The sequence below is a fragment of the Fundulus heteroclitus genome, unplaced genomic scaffold (assembly GCF_011125445.2).
Source record: "Fundulus heteroclitus isolate FHET01 unplaced genomic scaffold, MU-UCD_Fhet_4.1 scaffold_625, whole genome shotgun sequence".
NCBI lineage: Eukaryota > Metazoa > Chordata > Actinopteri > Cyprinodontiformes > Fundulidae > Fundulus > Fundulus heteroclitus.
Genome location: NW_023397061.1, coordinates 49742 through 68058, shown reverse-complemented (window position 1 = coordinate 68058; position 18317 = coordinate 49742). Strand labels below are relative to the sequence as shown.

Below are 18317 nucleotides of genomic sequence, written 5' to 3'. Positions count from 1 at the left end.
AAAAAGAACACATAAACCCTGAATTCAAACACAACCCTTTATTCAACCAACTTTATACCAAAAATGCAAGTTTTCTAAAAAAAAAATAATAATATGTAATCTCTGAACTCTTTGAAGGTGACACAGCTTTCCTGGGTCTGCATTTGTAATTCGTTGGGAGGATGAACTGATTGTTGTATTAACCTACATGATTGGCTAGAATGCAGAAGGAAAGAAAACTGTTCTTCTTTCAAACTTTTTATTTACCTTTTATTCTATTGCACCACACATCTAGCGATCAATAGTCCAGCCCAAGTGTGGAGGACACTTTACCCTGCAAACTTCACCTCCTTTTAAATGAAATACAACATAATAATTTTAGATGAACAGTGTGACGACTACAGTCCAGGATATCCAGAAAAAGCTGATGCATGAGACAGTCATCAGTTGAATTATAATAATGATCTCTTTCTTTGTCCCCACAGACCTCCAGAAGCCACATGTCTCCATGGAGGAGGAAGCTTCTTCCATCCAGCAGCTCTACAACCAGAGGAGAAGGTCCAGTCATGACCAGGAGGAAGCAGAACCTCAGTGGTCTGAAGAGGAACAGATGGAACCATATCCTTCTCTGATTGAAGAACAGGGGGAACCAGAACCTACACTGATTAAAGAAGAAAATGTGGGGCCAGATTGTCCAAGGCTTCAACATGAACAGCCAGATCCAGAAAATTTAGCAACTAGACAAGACCAGGAGGATGTCTGCAGCAGTCAGGAGGGAGAGCAGCGTATCCAGAAGCAGTCCGTTGCTCTAATGGAGACCTTTACTCTTCAGGAACATGGAGACCCAAAAATTGAGCAGCTTTCCTTTCATATCACTCCTTTACTTCAGACCAAAGACCAAGAAGGAAGCAGCTCCACTGGGTCAGAGAGTCAGTCTCATACTGACACAAAGAAAATGTATTTAAAATGTGATGTTTGTGGAAAGTCTTGGAAGAACAAGAGTCAATTGGAAAAACATTACAGAACCCACACTAGAGAGAAACCTTTTTCTTGTCAGACATGCGGTAAAAGTTTCACTCAGCTGAGTCATTTAAACAGTCACACAAGAACCCACACAGGTGAAAGACCCTTTTCTTGTCAGACATGTGAAAAACGTTTCACTCATTTGGGTGATTTAAATGTTCACATGAGAACCCACACAGGTAAAAGACCTTTTTCTTGTCAGACATGTGAAAAAAGTTTCACTCAACTGGGTGCTTTAAAAGCTCACACCAGGAGCCACACGGGGGAAAGGCCTTTTTCTTGTCAAACATGTGGTAAATGTTTCGCTCAAGTGGGCGCTTTAAATGTTCATAAGCGGACCCACACAGGTGAGACTCCTTTTACTTGTCAGATATGTGGAAAAAAATTTACTCAGCTGGGTTCTTTAAAAGTTCACACCAGAGGCCACACAGGGGAGAAGCCTTTTTCTTGTCAAGTATGTGGTAAAAGTTTCAATCAAGGGGGGTGCTTTAAATGCACACAAGAGAACTCACACAGGTGAGAGGCCTTTTTCTTGTCAGACATGTGGAAAAAGTTTCACTCAAGTGGGTGCTTTAAATGTTCACAGGAGACACCACACATAGGAGAGACCTTTTTCATGTGGAATATGTGGACAATTCCACATTGCAGGTCGCAATTTGAATATTCACATGAAACAAAGACATAAAAGTAAGAGGTAATAATTTGGGCAAACAAATATATAAAAAGCTCCTCAAATAAATATGTCTGTGCATGATTTTTTTAATACTTTTGTCAACTCTTCAAATAAAAATGCAAGACGACATCCATCAGCAATTTCTCAACCTTTTTTATTAAATGTTATTAAAGAGTGCTGAAGGCACTTTACAAAGTCAAATTCAATCAAATAATCCAGACAGATTGTTCAAAATGTTTTGTCTCTAAGGAAACCCAGCAGATTGCATTGAGTGTTGACAAGCAGCATTTACTCCTCGTTAAAGAGCATTTAGCCATGAGGGTCAGTCATCTGCATTGACTCTGATTAGAGGAAGATGTGTCAGCTAGGACACGTATGCATTATAGTATGATCTTCTCCATCAGTGTGATGAACGGATCACTGATGTCATACTGTGCAGGCCCCTGACACAATTGGTCATAACCTAATTGGTTGTTTGTGATTATTTTGAATCAGCAATTAAATGGTCGCTAAGAGGTGTCAAATTCTCTCTCTCTCTCATATATATATATATATATATATATATATATATATATATATATATATATATATATATATATATATATATATATATATTGATATTTGAAATGGATGACTATTCAAAAATGCAGTTTACCTGATTGGCAGGTAAATTTGTGTGGACCTATTGCTGTAATATAATGTGCTTTGATATTAACAGGTCCTGCAAAAATGATCTGAACAAAAGTCTAAAAAATCTATAACCATGTGTGTAAGTGACTGGCTTGCTTGGGCCCCACAAGATCACATGTTAAAAAAAATCCATAATCATCAACCAGATTTCTTGGGTTCCATGAGGAGCAGCACTAAAGATGTGTGCATGCTCAGATAACTGGCTGAGTGTTGTTTGAGGCTAACCAACGTTAACATAAGCTGATGAAAAGACATACCTTAAGACCTTTAAAACACCACAGGACTAAAACCCAGATCCTGGCAAAATAAAAATTAGAAAATTTCCATCTGAAAAGGATAAACTAAGAGGACAAGAACAATTTTCCAAAGTTTACATACCACAGCTAAGTTTAAATCCCTTTTACCTTCAGACGGGCATCGCTTTTGATGCCCTCAGCAGAGGGAAAAGCCATCCTGATAGTGTTCTGATGGTCCTTTTCAAGGCTAAATAAAGCCCCACAACAGGTACGATGACCACATATAAACAGATGTGGCGGCATCTCCTGGCAGAATTATTATAATGCCTGTTTGATTAATTAATAAATCACTTGTAAATAATGCCAAACCGAGCCTGACCCTCTGCTAGGGAAGGTGCGATAGATGGTAGAAACGATGTTAATAGCCATTACAACGTACTTGTGCAAAGATGTGGTCCCTTTCCATAGAGTGGACCTCAGAGTGTATAAAGACAGGGTTTTCGCAAGCACATTTCAGTGTAATTGACTGTTATGCTCACAGTCAGTACAACACGTGTTTGAGAGCAACATAAAGTCAGCAAAGCTCTTGAATGTGCGGCAGCGCAGCTATAAGTAGCCCGAACCACTTGAGCTAACATTAGCTTTTATTAGCTTGACATACAGCCCCCTTAGAGCTGCACAAAGCAGCGTTCCGTTGTCAGAATACAACCCCTGGAAAAAAATTATGGAATCACCGGCCTTGGAGGATGTTCATTCAATTGTTTAATTTTGTAGAAAAAAAAACAGATCACAAACATGACACAAAACTAAAGTCATTTAAAATGGCAACTGTCTGGCTTTAAGAAACACTAAAAGAAATCAAGAAAAAAATGTGGTAGTCAGTAACCTTTACTTTTTTAGACCAAGCAGAGGGAAAAAAATATGGAATCACTCAATTCTGAGGAAAAAAATATGGAATCACCCTGTAAATTTCCATCCCCAAAACTAACACCTACATCAAATTAGACCTGCTCATTAGTCTGCATCTAAAAAGGAGTGATGACACCTTGGAGAGCTGCTGCACCAAGTGGACTGACATGAAAAATGGCTCCAACACCAGAGATGTCAATTAAAACAAAGGAGAGGATTATCAAACTCTTAAAAGAGGGTAAAGCATCACGCAATGTTGAATAAGATGTTGGTTGTTTACAGTCAGGTGTGTCTAAAATCTGGACCAAATGCAAACGACATGGGAAGGCTGTTAAAGGCAAACATACTGGTAGACCAAGGAAGACATCACAGCATCAAGACAGAAAACTTAAAGCAATATGTCTCAAAAAACGAAAATTCACAACAAAACAATTGAGAAACGAATGGGAGGAAACTGGAGTCAACGTCTGTGACAGAACTGTAAGAAACCGCCTAAAGGAAATGGGATTTATATACAGAAAAGCTAAACAAAAGCCATCATTAACACCTAAACAGAAAAAACAAGGTTACAGTGGGCTAAGGAAAAGCAATGGTGGATGACTGGATGAAAGTCATTTTCAGTGAAGAATCTCGACTCTGCATTGGGCAAGGTGATGATGCTGGAACTTTTGTTTGGTGCCGTTCCAATGAGACTTTAATAAAAATTACTGTGGAAATTTGCATGTTCTCTTCAAGCAGTCATCGATGATATGGGGCTACATGTCAGGTTAAGGCACTGGGGAGATGGCTGTCATCACATTTTCAATAAATACAGAAGTTTACGTTGAGATTTTGGACATTTTTCTTATCCCATCAATTTAAAGGATGTTTGGGGATGATGAAATAATTTTTCAAGATGATAATGCAGCTTGCCATAGGGCAAAAACTGTGAAAGCATTCCTTGAAAAAGACACATAAGGTCAATGTCATGGCCTGCAAATAGTCCACATCTTAATCCAATTGAAAATCTTTGGTGGAAGTTGAAGAAAACGGTCCATGACGAGGCTCCAACCTGCAAAGCTGATCTGGCAACATCAGAGAAAGTTGGAGCCAGATTGATGAAGAGTACTGTTTGTCACTCATTAAGTCCATGCCTCAGAGACTGCAAGCTGTTATAAAAGCCAGAGGTGGTGCAACAAAATACTAGTGATGTGTTGGAGTGTTCTTTTGTTTTTCGTGATTCCATAATTTTTTCCCCAGAATTGAGTGATTCCATATTTTTTTCCTCTGCTTGGTCTAAAAAAGTAACCGTTACTGACTACATGACTGTTTTTCTTGATTCCTTTTAGTGTTTCTTAAAGCCAGACAGTTGCCATTTGAAATGACTTTGGTTTTGTGTCATGTTTGTGATCTGTTTTTATTTTCTACAAAATTAAACAACTGAATGAACATCCTCCAAGGCCGGTGATTCCATAATTTTTGCCAGGGGTTGTACATCCAGACAGGTACCGGAACTACACACCAAAAAAATTCCTCTCTAAGGAAACCTAGTAGGTTGCATCAAATCTTGACAAGCAGCATTCACTCCTGGGGAACCGTAGAGCTACAGGGAGAGTCGTCTGCATTGTCCATGGCTTTGCAGCAATCCCTCATACTGAGCAAGCATGAAGCGACAGTGGAAAGAAAAACTCCCCATTAACGGGAAGGAAAACCTCCGGCAGAACCGGGCTCAGTATGAACGGTCATCTGCCTCGACCGACTGGGGGTTAGAGAAGACAGAGCAGAGACACAACAAGAGAGACAAACAAGCACAGAAGCACACATTGATCTAGTAATCTGTTCTACATTAGATGGTAGTAGCGGGTGAGCCGTCTTCTCTGGATGATGTCACAGTTAACAGAACGCCAGACCAGGTGTACCTACTATGAAGATAAAAGAGAGAGAACAGAAAGCTGAAATGACAACAAGCAATGCAAATTGGAGAACAGTAGGAGAACTCAGCAGAGTGAGAAATAGGCCCTGATGTCCTCCAGCAGCCTAAGCCTATAGCTTAGATAACCACTGTACGCTAAGGTAAATGTAACAATTAAATGACTGCCTTTCTTAGGGGAAAACGTAACGTCACTAAGTAACCTGTGGCAACGCAGCAAAAATAATGCTGTATTAATTCAGACTCTGAATATGTTCAGATATCTTTCATACTGGGTTATTGTGTTAAGTACTGACATGCTATTATTTTACTCACCGTTTGTATTGTTTTTTTCCAAGTGGAAAAAAAGTTTCCTCTGCATTGTGAAAAGTCTCTTCACGTGCAGTCTTAACCTGAGGTTGTTAAACGCAGGAAGTAACATAAAACTGTCAGAATTTAAGTGATTTCTTTTCACTCCTGGCACCCGTGATAATTTAAATTAAGAGATTGGACACCAAACTATTAGTTCTGCTTATGCAAAGAGTTAGACCTACACTTTCAATTAGGGATTGAAATAAAAAGAAATACCTGGTTTGAATCCGTAATTTGGTTCCCATGCAGTTTTACACAAGATACAATAACAAAAATATCAAAATATCAACGTTAGATATAAAATAAAGGTTCAAAGATTTTTTATGTTCACCGCATGTTACCGTGGGGAAATTTCTTTTTGGCCACTCTGACTCAGAATATAAATAATGAAGGCAGACAAACAAACAGGCAATGAGCAGGGGTTACAGTGTTTTTTTTCCATTGTAGCATTCAAGAGAGATTAAAAACATTAAAGGATGATTCAAAAGTTTGTATGAAGTACTTGTCCTTCATGAGTGACAGAAAACATTAAATAACATTACATTAAATAAGCACACCTAGTGCTGTCATGATGCCTTTTAGCTGAAATTAAGCAAAAATCACTTCCTGAAACTTAAGGAAGTAAATGTTTGTCTTTTAGATCACACGGCAATCCCATCCCATGAAGAATAACTGTCATTGGCCAAAACGCGGAACAAGGGGGTCCTCATAGGTCAATTTTTACACCCACCCCAACATCAAAATAACTCCCAGACCCCACAAGACAGTAGAGTCCCAGGCTGGGTTCACCCAACCCCCTCCTGCACATCCCCTACCTACAGGATGCACTCCCTGAAGGTGAGAGCATTTATAATGAGATGTTAACAACCAAACTCCCCACCAGCTTGAGAGGCCCCAAGGCCTGCCAGCAAATCAGAGTTCTTCCCTTAATTTTCCTCACACCAGGATAAATAGAAATGTCATCTCACCCAGGAAGTCAGCTTCTGCGCCTTAGCACAATAAATCTAATTTGTTAGTAGGAATGCAAAACCTCAAACGATGTATCCTTAGACTAGGTTAACTCTGGTCCTAAACAGACCAGAGTTAACTGATCGCTTGAGGAATCAAACCAGATTGCTACGGCGGCATTTCTTTAATATCAGATTAATATGACTTTACAGATTGTTTTCAAAGTTCAGTCACATATTAGTGTCACTGTTTTTTTTCTGGTTGATCTACTAACCCTTGTGGACACGTCTGTCCCATAACTCCTGCATGTTGTATTCTTAATACCCTACAGGGGTTATTTTAATGGATTAAACTCGATTCTGTATTTATTTATTTTTTACACGATGATGATAAAGACACTTTGTCTGCTGCCACAGTGAGGGAACAGAGAGATGCTTACTGATGTCCGGTCTTTAAAAGTCGAATCTAACAGTTTTACTTTCCACCTGTGAAACTCAGCTCACCTCTGTGAGAAGTCAAACCTTCTGACCTCATTTAGAAACAGTAGACATGCAACTTAAATTAAAATAGCTTTCTGTCCCTAAAGCTCCCTGTGAAAAAGCTGTACGAGGTTTGCTTACAGGAAAAAATAGAAACATTTGTAATCATGAAAACTGAGCTGCAGAAAACTCAACTCGTCTGTTAAATGTAGACGATGTTGCATATGTCTATGTTGCATATGTCTATGTTGCACATGTCTATGTTATATATGTCTATGTTGCACATGTAGATGTTGCATATGTCTAGGTTGCCCATGTCTATCTGGTATTGTGTTGTTAAGTCACTGTGATCTTGCCAGTTCGTGTGCAGTAAACTAACCTACACCTTGTAGTTGTTTTATGATGTTGTTGCCACCTGTTGTTGGTTCACGTAATTGTCTGCACGTCTGTAGCTTCCCTCAGTGGTTAATGTTATTGCTCTCAGGGAGCAGGGAGACCCCAGAGCCTCTGATTAAAAAAGGGTGGCATTTTGATCATTTTAAACATCAAAATATAATATTATTGTGGCCTATTATTCAAGTGCACCCTTTTTATAAATTATGGGTTGCATTTGTTAGAGTCCTCCAAGGATAATTATGTATTGTCAGTTGATAATATAAATAACTTTCATGAAACTGCACCGTTAGCGTCCATTGGTTTATTACGCCCCCTAGTGTCTGAAAAAAAGTTTTGGTTGAGCTACGATTAAAACAACCCGGCGATCCAGACAGTAGATACCATGTAAGCACTTTGAATCCTGCCAGTGCGAGCACACATTTATTCACGGGCCATTGGCGGACCCCTTTGGTTTTATTTTAAAGTTTTAAGCCTATAAATGTACCCCCCCCCCCCCATTATTATCCCAAAGCGATTTGCGCCAGGCCCCCTCCTTCCTCCTTTGCTGTCCTAATTAATGCCTGAAGTAAATACCAGGAGATTCGTGGAAATCTAATCATTTTGGAGCTATTGATAATGAAAAAAACATTTTTGTATTTTTTTTAAACAAACACTTAGACAACAGAAAATGTACTTCCACTGTTAATGATGGCGAGGGGAAACAGGCAACAAGCACCAACGACAAGGACCAGCGACATGAACCAACAACAACGACCAACAGCATATCCAACAGCTGAGAGCAATGACATAAACAAGTTACAGACGTGCAGACAATTACACGGGGTGTTCACAGGGTGGGTGATTTTATTTTAACAAAAATATTAACTGCTGGATTTACACTTGCAGGCCATAAAGAAGATTTAATTAAATTAAAGAACTTGTCTTAGTTGGAAAGTGATGAGTAAATCAGAAATTAATACATGTTGCCTCTCAAACTGCTCTACCGTCTCTCGTCAGCCTTCCACTCCAGTCCAGCAGGGGGCGGTAGATGGACCAATCAGCTGCTTTGTCTCAGTGACGTCCACCGGAAGTGAAACTAGAAGGCTCCAGCATCACTGTGTATAGACTCAGCAGGAAGACGGTTGTGTTGTGGTTTGTCAGCTGAATATCTGCGTAGTTTCAGCAACAATGTCTTCAGTTCAGCATCTGAGAGAGTTTATCAGAGAGCGACTAACTGCTGCTGCTGAAGAAATCTTCTCAGAGGTTGAGAAAACCATCGTCCGCTACGAGGAGGAGCTCCATGGTCTCCGCAGGATGATGGCTATCAGCTGGAAACCAGAACTGAAGCTGAGCAGAACCGCCATGGAGCTGCAGAGACAAAGTTCTGGTAGGTCCGGATAACGGTGCTGATGTGTTCCATGGAGCAGTTGCTGATAGTTGCTGCCGTAGACATCATAAACGTAGACGCCCCATTGGGCGCAGGTTTGTGCGTCAACGTCACCGCCATATTGTATGTGGCAGAAAGTCTATATATGTTCCCTGTGTTTAAGTGTTAGCAGAGTCTCTTACACAGCTTTCCACGTAGCCATTTAAAACACGCTCAGTCTGCAATTCCTTTTTGTGTGATCACCGTTCACTCATGGGTACACTCATTTATTTCCACACAGGTGTAGGCCATTGATTATCTTGTCACGTGAGCATGTGTGACGTCATCTTTACCACAGAAACAACTAACAAACAATAATGAGAGCACAGCTCAACAATAAGTAATCAGATAGAAAGATAAAGATGGAACGCTGGAGATGGGCACCAGCAACCCCTGCTACCCCATGAAGGATTAAGCGGGTCAGAAAATGGATGGATGGATAAAGATGGAGTTTGCAAATACTTGTAAAACTATGTATAGATAAATTTATAGAGATTGGCAGCCAAATTGGCTTTTGATCAATGTTTTAATCGATGTGCATACATAGATTTTGAGGTATTCTAAATAAATAAGTGTGGAGAGAGAGAGAGAGCAAGGTATATATGTATGTGTTATGAACACAAAAATCAATTGGTTAAATCTAAACATTGTGGTCTTTATTATTTCATAAAACCACGTGAACCTTTTAAGATCCGGTATAGACACAGATTAGCAACAGACTTTTTGGGGGAGGATTAAAGAGATAAAATTACTAATATGAGAAAAAAGTCATAGGAGAAAAAAGTCATAGGAGAATAAAGTAAAAAAAAAGACAAAAGTGGTAATATTATGGGAAAAACGTCATATTATAACGATTAAGGGGGGACATTTCCAGGATAGTCACAGTTTGCAGAACTAAGTCCTGGAGTAATAGGGCCAGGTTAGATTCTTATAATTATTTTTATTCTTTACAAGAAAAAAGTCAGGAGAAAGAAGCCAAAGGGATATGAAAATAAACCCGTAATATTACAAAAATAAAAATATTATGAATACAGTATATTCTAGATTAAAGTCCCTCTGATACTGTTTAAGTGACTGAGTAACTACAGATTTGCCACATTCAACATGGCGGACGCTCTGACTCATCCCAGCATAGGCAGAACCCGCCCAACGAGGCGCCTACGTATATGATGTCTATGATTACTGTTCTGTCTCTCTTCGAGGACGGTCGTGTCTTTCTCTCCTCTCCAGCTTTCACCCCCCATCCCCCTCTCCTGCTTCTGCTGCTATGTCTTGTCTTTCTGAGCACTTTCTTCATACCAACCGAACTCTGAAAAACATGGATCTGGTAAGCTGGTCTCTCAATGCTATTGATAATTTTTTTTCGACGGGTAGGCAACGAAAGGGGGACCTGTCCGGTCCTGATTTGACTCATTTTGTGGGATACACCCTATATTCTTGGATGGAAAACGGTGTGTCTTTCGACTTTGTCATTCCTGGACGTTTTAAACGTTTGCATGTTTGGATTCAGGATACTTGGATTTCTACTTATTGGATCTGGTTGATTTTTGATGTATCAGCAAATACAGCGGATGTCGGTAGCCATTTGGCCTTGATCAGTCTACTGGCTGCATATGACGCGCTTACTAAGGCGGTGAACGGACAGACCTGGAAGGTGGAGGAGCAGAGCCGAAAAGCTGGATGTGCTGCTACGCAGACTGGCTTCGGTGGTTGAACTCAAAGGAGTGATGGGATAAAATCTGGAAGTGAAGCGCGGAAAACCCCAACAATTTGGAAGATTGGATTTCACCATTTGGAGCCAGCAAAAGACTTAAAGCTGACAGGAAAGTCAGTGCAGCTTGTCTCATAACAAATAACATATTTGCTCTGCCTCCCTATCTAATCACTCCTGGTTTGTTATGGCGAGAGCTCAGAACTCTACCCCGCTCCCTCCTCCCCCACTGACATCTGCTGATGCTTTTTGAACTGTTGGCCGGCTGATAACATCAAGGACAATGGCCTCTGGAGAGTGTTCACGGAAGTCGGAAATATAAACACTTTCACCCAAACAGACACACATAACTGATGCTCATATAAACTGATGAACTTACACGCGACTAGTCTCAAATGTTTACCTTCTGCTGTATGTGTCTCGTCTTATTTGTGCTTTTTGTGCTAGAGGTTTTTTATATCTCAAACTGTATCCTGTTATAGGATAAAGTATGAGTTATGTTTTTTTCCCCTCCCACCTTCCTTTTTGTTACCTCTATCTTTTCACAGAGTAATGGCAGCGCCATGTGGGCACCGTGTAAGGCGGTTCCTTGGCAGCAAGGCCTCAGTAAATTTTCTCCCCCTGAAATGTTTATTTATGTTATGGCGATTGTACTGACACAGCAATTTCTCTCTGGGATTATTAAAGTATTTCTGATTCTGATTGCTGCAACTGCAGCTGCTGTTGCTCAACAGGGCTGGACAGCAACTGGGTTTACTCAGAGCTCTGGTGCTGCAGAGGTTGATGGTTCTGAAAGGCTGCAGTAGAACCAGAACATGTCTGGTACCATCTGTTCAGTCCAGACTGCGGATGTTAACCAGGTAACTCTGATCATTAAAGCAGCGCCGCGGTGAGAATCAGCTGGAAAATGCAGATGTTTATGTGGGCGGGGCTTTTCAGAAGCCCTCTGCTCAACCAGGAAATAAACAAACAATCCGTGTTCAGCTTTAAAAACTACAGATGATTGCAAAGTGTTGTCTGCTCCGTGAAATCTCAAGAAATCCTTGTTAGGAATGTTTTTAATCGCTGTAATGTTTCATGTTTTAAATCAGGGGTCACCAACCTTTGTTTAAACTGAGAGATACTTTGTTGGTGTTGTCTTACGAAGGACTGCCAGTACTGACCTTTGACCTAGAGGATTCAGAGTTATTAGTCTTACATTGATGTAAAAATCTATATAAATAGAAATGTGACTAAACAGGAAGAGTAACTGAATAAAGTAAAGTTGTAGATGGCGCTCACTGGTGGATTGGGCTTTTTTTTTCAAGAACAGGCTCATGGGTGGCACATGTGGTCCTGGGGGAGCTACTTGGCCACCAGGTCAGTGACTCCTGTGTTAAATAAACCTGCTAACTGACAGCTGCAATCTGTCCTGTTTACGCTGTGGTTAATCACTGAGAGCCAGCATAAAGTGACATAAAATGTTCCAGCAGAGCGACTGAGTTTACTGCCAGGTCTAAACACCTAAAACATTCATTTAACAAAGACAATAGAGAAAGAGACAGCAGTTAATTATAAATCTTACAAGGAGAAAGCCAGAAGCGTTCAGATGCATCTTCTACCCGTTCTTAAGCACATCCCTGTTGCCTCCTACTTTTATTATTGTCTAAGGAGTGTAGGGGAGGCATACAGCAATGTGACCTTCAACATCATCATCTAGCAGCTCAGATACACAGAACAATTGAATTTTCAGTTCTCAGGGAAAGGAGTTGCCACAGATGGTCAGGTGCAAAAACAACTTTATATCATGAGACTTTTTCTCTTCACAAAGCTTACTCTGTCACATAGGAGAGAAAGATTAGTCATCTGAAAGACACTTTAATATCTGAATAAACTCAAACCTTAAAAGCTTTTTAATAGTAATGAGTAAATGCGTGATAAATACAATGAATATGGAAAATAATACATAGAGAATAGTAAAATAATTCTAACAAAGCTGAAACAGCTCAGCAGAAGGTGGGGTTTAGACTGAGCTCTGGATGGACAGAGCTGTGAACGAATCACCCGCAGCCCAGACGGGCTTTGTTATTTTTAATGCGTGAGAAATGCCATGTGTTGCGTATGACGTCAGTAAAATGCGTGTCACACGATGTATGTGTGAGAGTTGAGAGCTATGCACTTAGCTTTCCAATAAAAACACAGTATTCATCCAGCCTGTGGATCCAGAGCAGGAAGAGAGTGTTCTCCCCTATGCTGCTCCAACGTAGCAACGGGAAAAGAGAGCAATTGTATTCAGGCAGCAAATCTTTATACAGTGAACCCCCCCCCCCCCCTTCCTGGTGTTGATGCCCGCTGTTATACTTCAAGAGTATACAGGTTGTTCACGGAGGATGAAGAAATCAAACCATATCCTGGCCTCCATCCTCCCCTACCTAAACCCAACAGAGCATCTCTGGGACACCATGTTGATGTCCATCCAGTGTCACCAGGTTACACCTTAGACTGTCCAGCAGCTCAGTGATCCATCACTGGATTCCCACCAGAACACATTCCTTTGCACACTGATGCTAGCAGCATTAGCGTAGCCATAAGGCACCATAAAAATCTTCCTTTTTTCATGTCTCTCCGTTCTTCTGAACAACACTATTGTGTTTATTTTCTCGATAAAGAAGTCTGCATATGTCTTTCTGGCTATACTCGACATGTTGGCTAACTCTGGACTTTATTCCAGCATACTTGTTTGTGTGTTTTTCAGTGCCTTGGTCCTTGTGTGCTTGACATAGTAAATGTCCTCTTTATCTTCTGGTCAGGTACCTGTTTGTCTGAAGAGTGCTGACATCCACCCACAGTTCAATTTTAGATGAACTGTGATGCCTACAGTCCAGGAACAAGCAGGCTGATGCATGAGACAGTCATCAGTTGAATTATATTAATGATCTCTTTCTTTTTCCCCACAGACCTCCAGAAGCCACATGTCTCCATGGAGGAGGAAGCTTCTTCCATCCAACAGCTCTGCAACCAGAGGAGAAGGTCCAGTCATGACCAGGAGGAAGCAGAACCTCAGTGGATTAAAGAGGAAGACATGGAGCCTGGGTCTTCATGGGTTAAAGAGGAACAAAGGGAACGGGAACCACTAATTGAAGACCAACAGGACCCAGAAGTTCCACTGATTGAGAAAGAAAAGAAGGGACCAGATTCTTTTAGGCTTAAACATGAACAACAGTATCCTGAACATTTACCAACTAGAAGGGATCAGGAGGATGTCTGCAGCAGTCAGGGGGGAGAACAGCTTGTCCAGAAGCAGTCTGTTGCTCTAATGGAGACCTTTACCCTTCAGGAACGTGAAGGAGAACCAGGAACTGAGCAGCTTTCCTTTCATATCTCTCCTGTAGTTCAGACCAAAGACCAGGAAGGAAGCAGCTCCACTGGGTCACAGAATCAGTCTTTCACTGACAATAAGAAAATATCTTGTCCAAAATGTCTAAAACTTCTAAAATGTCTAAAATGTCTAAAATGTGATGTTTGCGGGAAGTCTTGTAAGAGCAAGAGTTTATTGAAAGAACATTACAGAACCCACACAGGTGAGAGGCCTTTTCCTTGTCAGACATGCGGTAAAAGTTTCACTCGAATGTGTCATTTAAATAGACACAAGAGAATCCACACAGGTGAGAGACCTTTGCCTTGTCAGACATGTGGAAAATGTTTCTCTCGACTGGATTGTTTAAATGTTCACAAGAAAACACACATAGGTGAGAGTGTTTTTTCATAAGGAACATGTGGACAAAGCTTCATATGTGACTGGAGATCTTCATGGCTTTCCTTTCTCCAGACTGGCCAGCTCCTCAGGAAATTGTTTCTGCTGACAGTACTTGACGATAGCCAGTTCAGTCTGGTCCAAGTCTTTCTCTGTGAGTAGTTTGGGCACAGTGGTTCTTTAAACTTGTCCATCTCCTCATTCACAGACGACTCCTTTTTCTCTCCGGTGAGGGCAGAGTGTGCCATGGTCAGGCGTAACTGTCTCTTATTCTTCACACAGGACAGAATCCAGTCTTTTAGTCTCAGGATCCATGCCACAGATCTGTTCAAACCTGTCCAGGGTAAAAAATACTGGATCAAGTGAGATACTGGCTCCTTTTCTGCTTGTATAACATTCACTATTGCTATTTCTTTTCACCTCAGGATCTTCAGGGGAATCTGACTGATATTTTGTGGACTGACAGGCCGTCACACAAAATGAGGTCCTGACAAGGATGTTTAATGAACGCCTCAACTTTCACCCGTCTAGAAGCCATGTCTGCTGGATTACCAGCAGTGTCCACATATCTTCACTGTGAGCCACATAAAAACCTCAGAATCTGTGAGACCCGGTCAGCTGCCAATACTTTATAATGTGAGATCTCATCCCTAATGTACTTGAGGACTGATTCACTGTCTGTCCAAAATACAGTTATTTGATTAAAATTGAATCTGCCTGCTCAAAACATTACGCTGAGCTGTCAACCGCCCCAAGATGGCGCCCCCAAATCTCGTCAGCGAAAGCGGTCTATGCGGGGTCTACTCTTTATATTATTTATATTTCTTTATCTTTCATGCAGTGTTTTTATTCTGTTCTGAGGAATAAAACATTGATATGGAGCCTTTATTTTGACATGAACATCCTTTTTTATTTTATTTATTTAACAAGCAGTGTACAAAGACTAGTAGAGGTACAAAGAACATTGCAGCACAGGTAGAAGTAAAATAAACACAACATGGGGTTAAGACTAAAGACAAACACAAACAGTAAGGCCAAAGAATAAAAATGGAGTGAGATTTAAAAGAAAAGAAAAGTGGACATACTGGGAGTTGCTATTTTGCAGAAACAGATTTCAAATGTTTCAGTGAGGTATAATACAGTTAAAATTGGTTATGAAAAAAATCAAAACATGGAGTAGAACCTCTCCATTTACAGCAGTGTATATGATATTTAACAAGGACGAAGACAGTATATACCATGTCAGATATTTGACCATCAACATAGTATAATATGTGGGTGACGGTTATTTCTGAGATGTCTTCAATTTTAAGGGACAACCGATTTTTAACGTCTCTCCATAGTTTAAAAGAAACAGGACAGGAAAAATAGATGATTAATGGATTTGTCTGGACATTTTCACAAAAGGCACAACATGTTCAATGAAATTGAAATCATTGGTGCAAAAATTCTGCCACTGGGTACAAATTATGAGACATTATGAAGTGAGTTTCTTTAACCTTTGGTGAAACGGGCCATTTAACATGCTTAGAGAATGCCTTCTCGAATATAGGCAAATTTGTTGTCAAAAAACTATTATAGTAATCATTAAATGGTTTAGATTTGAAGGCACAAGCATAACATTATTAAATTTTGAATCAGTCACACAATATTCTCCAATTTTCAAATCCAACAAAGATCCTTTATCACTAGACAATTGGAGACCCATAACTCTTTGATGTACAGATTACAAAGTTTTAGCTCTTTTTATGCCTCAAACAGTGGATTAGGAACGATTATTAATGAATGCCAATCAGCTTTTTTAACAGGAAGAAATATCCGTCATCATATTAGACTGATTTTTGATATATTTTTGATTGATTATCAGAACTTTATTGATGGACAGTTTTATTTCATTTCTGGATTTCTTTAAGGCCTTTGACTCACTGGAACATTGCTTTATAATAAAAACCTTAAAATATTTTGGCTTTGGAGAAAAATTTTGTAATATAATTAGATTATTTTACAGTGATATAAGTAGTTCAGTTTCCCTGGGAACGAGTATGACACCTAGTTTCTCTATGTCAAGAGGAATCAGACAGGGCTGCCCAATTTCACCTAAATTATTTATTCTAACAACTCAAATGCTTACATTACTAATTATAAAAAAATTCTAATTTGCATGGTATTAAAATTTTTCAAAGTCAATTTGCTGACGATACAATTTTTCTAAGAGATAAAACTATGGTAGATATCGCACTAAAATCCATTTAAAGTTTTCCAAAGCGTCTGGTCTGTCTCTCAATATTAATAAATGTGAACTACTGCCGATCCATTCCAGCTCTGAGGCGTCTGTTGCCTCCATTACAGTTAAATCCGTTGTTAAATATCTGGGAATACTGATTTCAAAAAATACTATTAGAAAAGAAGAGGAAATTACTGGTAGTTGCTTGAATGGCATGAAGAGATCCTTGATTCATTGCTTAACTAGAGACCTGACTATTTTTGGACGAACTCTTTTATCCAACGCTGAAGGAGTATCTAAATTAATTTATCCATGTCATTCTGCTTTTATTTCTGACAAAAATATTAGAAAAGCCAATTCATTAATCTTTCAATTCATCTGGAGGAACAAAACTCACTATATGGTACAGCCACCACAAGCATCCGGTAAAGGATGAGAGGAGAGCTTCAGGTCCAAACTTTCTTTAATAGAGCTGAGAGTGGTCTACAAAAAATACATAAAACAAAACAAACGAGTACTAATATTTCCAATGGCTACAAATAGCTATTTCTAATTTGTCCAGCAGGTGGCAGCAAGAGACCACAAATAACCTACAAGCCACGTTATACTCTTTAGGTTGCTAAATAGATTTAAATTGCACAGATGCAAATCCTGCTTGACAGAACTTACTCTTATTCATTTACACGCTCCCAGTCTCTTAGACAAACAGCCCTGAACGATCTCCAACGACCACCTCGTCAACTTTCTGCTCATCTAACACTGAACACATGCTCTTCCAACAGCGATAGCTATTGGCAGCTTGAGATAACAATAAAGCAATCACAACAAAGATTATTCAGACGGCTTCTTGAGCTCTTAAAGTGATACACACACAGTTACACTAGTCCATTTTCAACAACTTATACACAGAAAGCCCGTAATTTATTTATTTATACATTCTTTTCTCAGGTATCACATTACACATGTCAGCTTAAATAATAATACATATGATTTAGTAATGGTATCAAGGTGTTACTCTATTGTATCTGTTGCTTTACGTCTGTTGGTTGTGCTGTTCTTTTTACATCTCTCTTTTCAGGTGATGGAGCAGACGGAAGATGTTTTATCATTCTTTCCCTTTTATCTCTTCTTTCTTTCACCTCTTCTCTTTCTTTTTTTTCTCTTCTTGTTCTTCCATTACTCTCCTACTGTAATGTCCACATAATTTGAAATTCTCCCCGCAGGAATGACAAAGCTATTTACATGCAGAAATCAAGTGGAGCATTGTGGTGAAAGCGGATTGCTCCAGTTGTGAAAGCAAAATCTGTCGAGCTCTATCTGGCATTAAGACATCAATTCCTATTGCCACATTGCTAGACAGGACGCTGGGGAAGAAGAAGAAAAAAATCCTACCAGTAATGAACAATTAGGAGTTAAACAATGAATGAGTTTGCTAACATAAATTCTCAGAACATAAAACATCTCCAGTTAACTGAAAAAATATCTGTTAATTATTTAGTCTTTGCACATGTTGATATTTGTTAGGTGAAAGAACTGAGTGTAAAACATTGTTTAATCTAAAAAAAAAAAAAACCAGACTAGATCTTTAAGGCAAACTAAGTTTACAGGAAAGACAAGAGTCCAATCCAGCAGGTGGCAGCAGAGGGTCTCT

General features: G+C 39.7%; 2 protein-coding genes across 4 annotated transcripts in view; both read left to right on the top strand.

Annotated features, from left to right (window-relative positions):
- The first annotated feature begins 459 nt into the window (after nt 1–459).
- On the top strand, nt 460–1700 carry LOC110367877 (zinc finger protein 239-like). Its single transcript, XM_036133446.1, has one exon. It carries the CDS (start codon nt 488–490, stop codon nt 1520–1522), a length of 1035 nt encoding a protein of 344 aa, XP_035989339.1. The 5' UTR covers nt 460–487; the 3' UTR covers nt 1523–1700.
- Nucleotides 1701–8703: 7003 nt separating this feature from the next.
- Nucleotides 8704–18317, top strand: part of LOC118561409 (oocyte zinc finger protein XlCOF19-like) — a 31685-nt gene continuing 22071 nt past the window's right edge. Inside the window, exons 1-2 of one of the 3 annotated variants that reach the window (XM_036133444.1) lie at nt 8704–8959; nt 13646–15638. In XM_036133444.1, coding sequence (XP_035989337.1) covers nt 8761–8959; nt 13646–14457 — 1011 coding nt within the window. In that variant the 5' untranslated portion in view covers nt 8704–8760 and the 3' untranslated portion in view covers nt 14458–15638. Of the gene's footprint in view, nt 8960–9239; nt 9359–13645; nt 15639–18317 lie in introns of those variants that run through there. The other 2 variants (XR_004930036.1, XM_036133443.1) reach the window with 2 other exon arrangements.

Coding starts and splice junctions, on each gene's coding strand:
- LOC110367877 (XM_036133446.1), top strand. CDS start 488: ATGGAGGAGGAAGCTTCTTCCATCCAGCAGCTCTACAACCAGAGGAGA.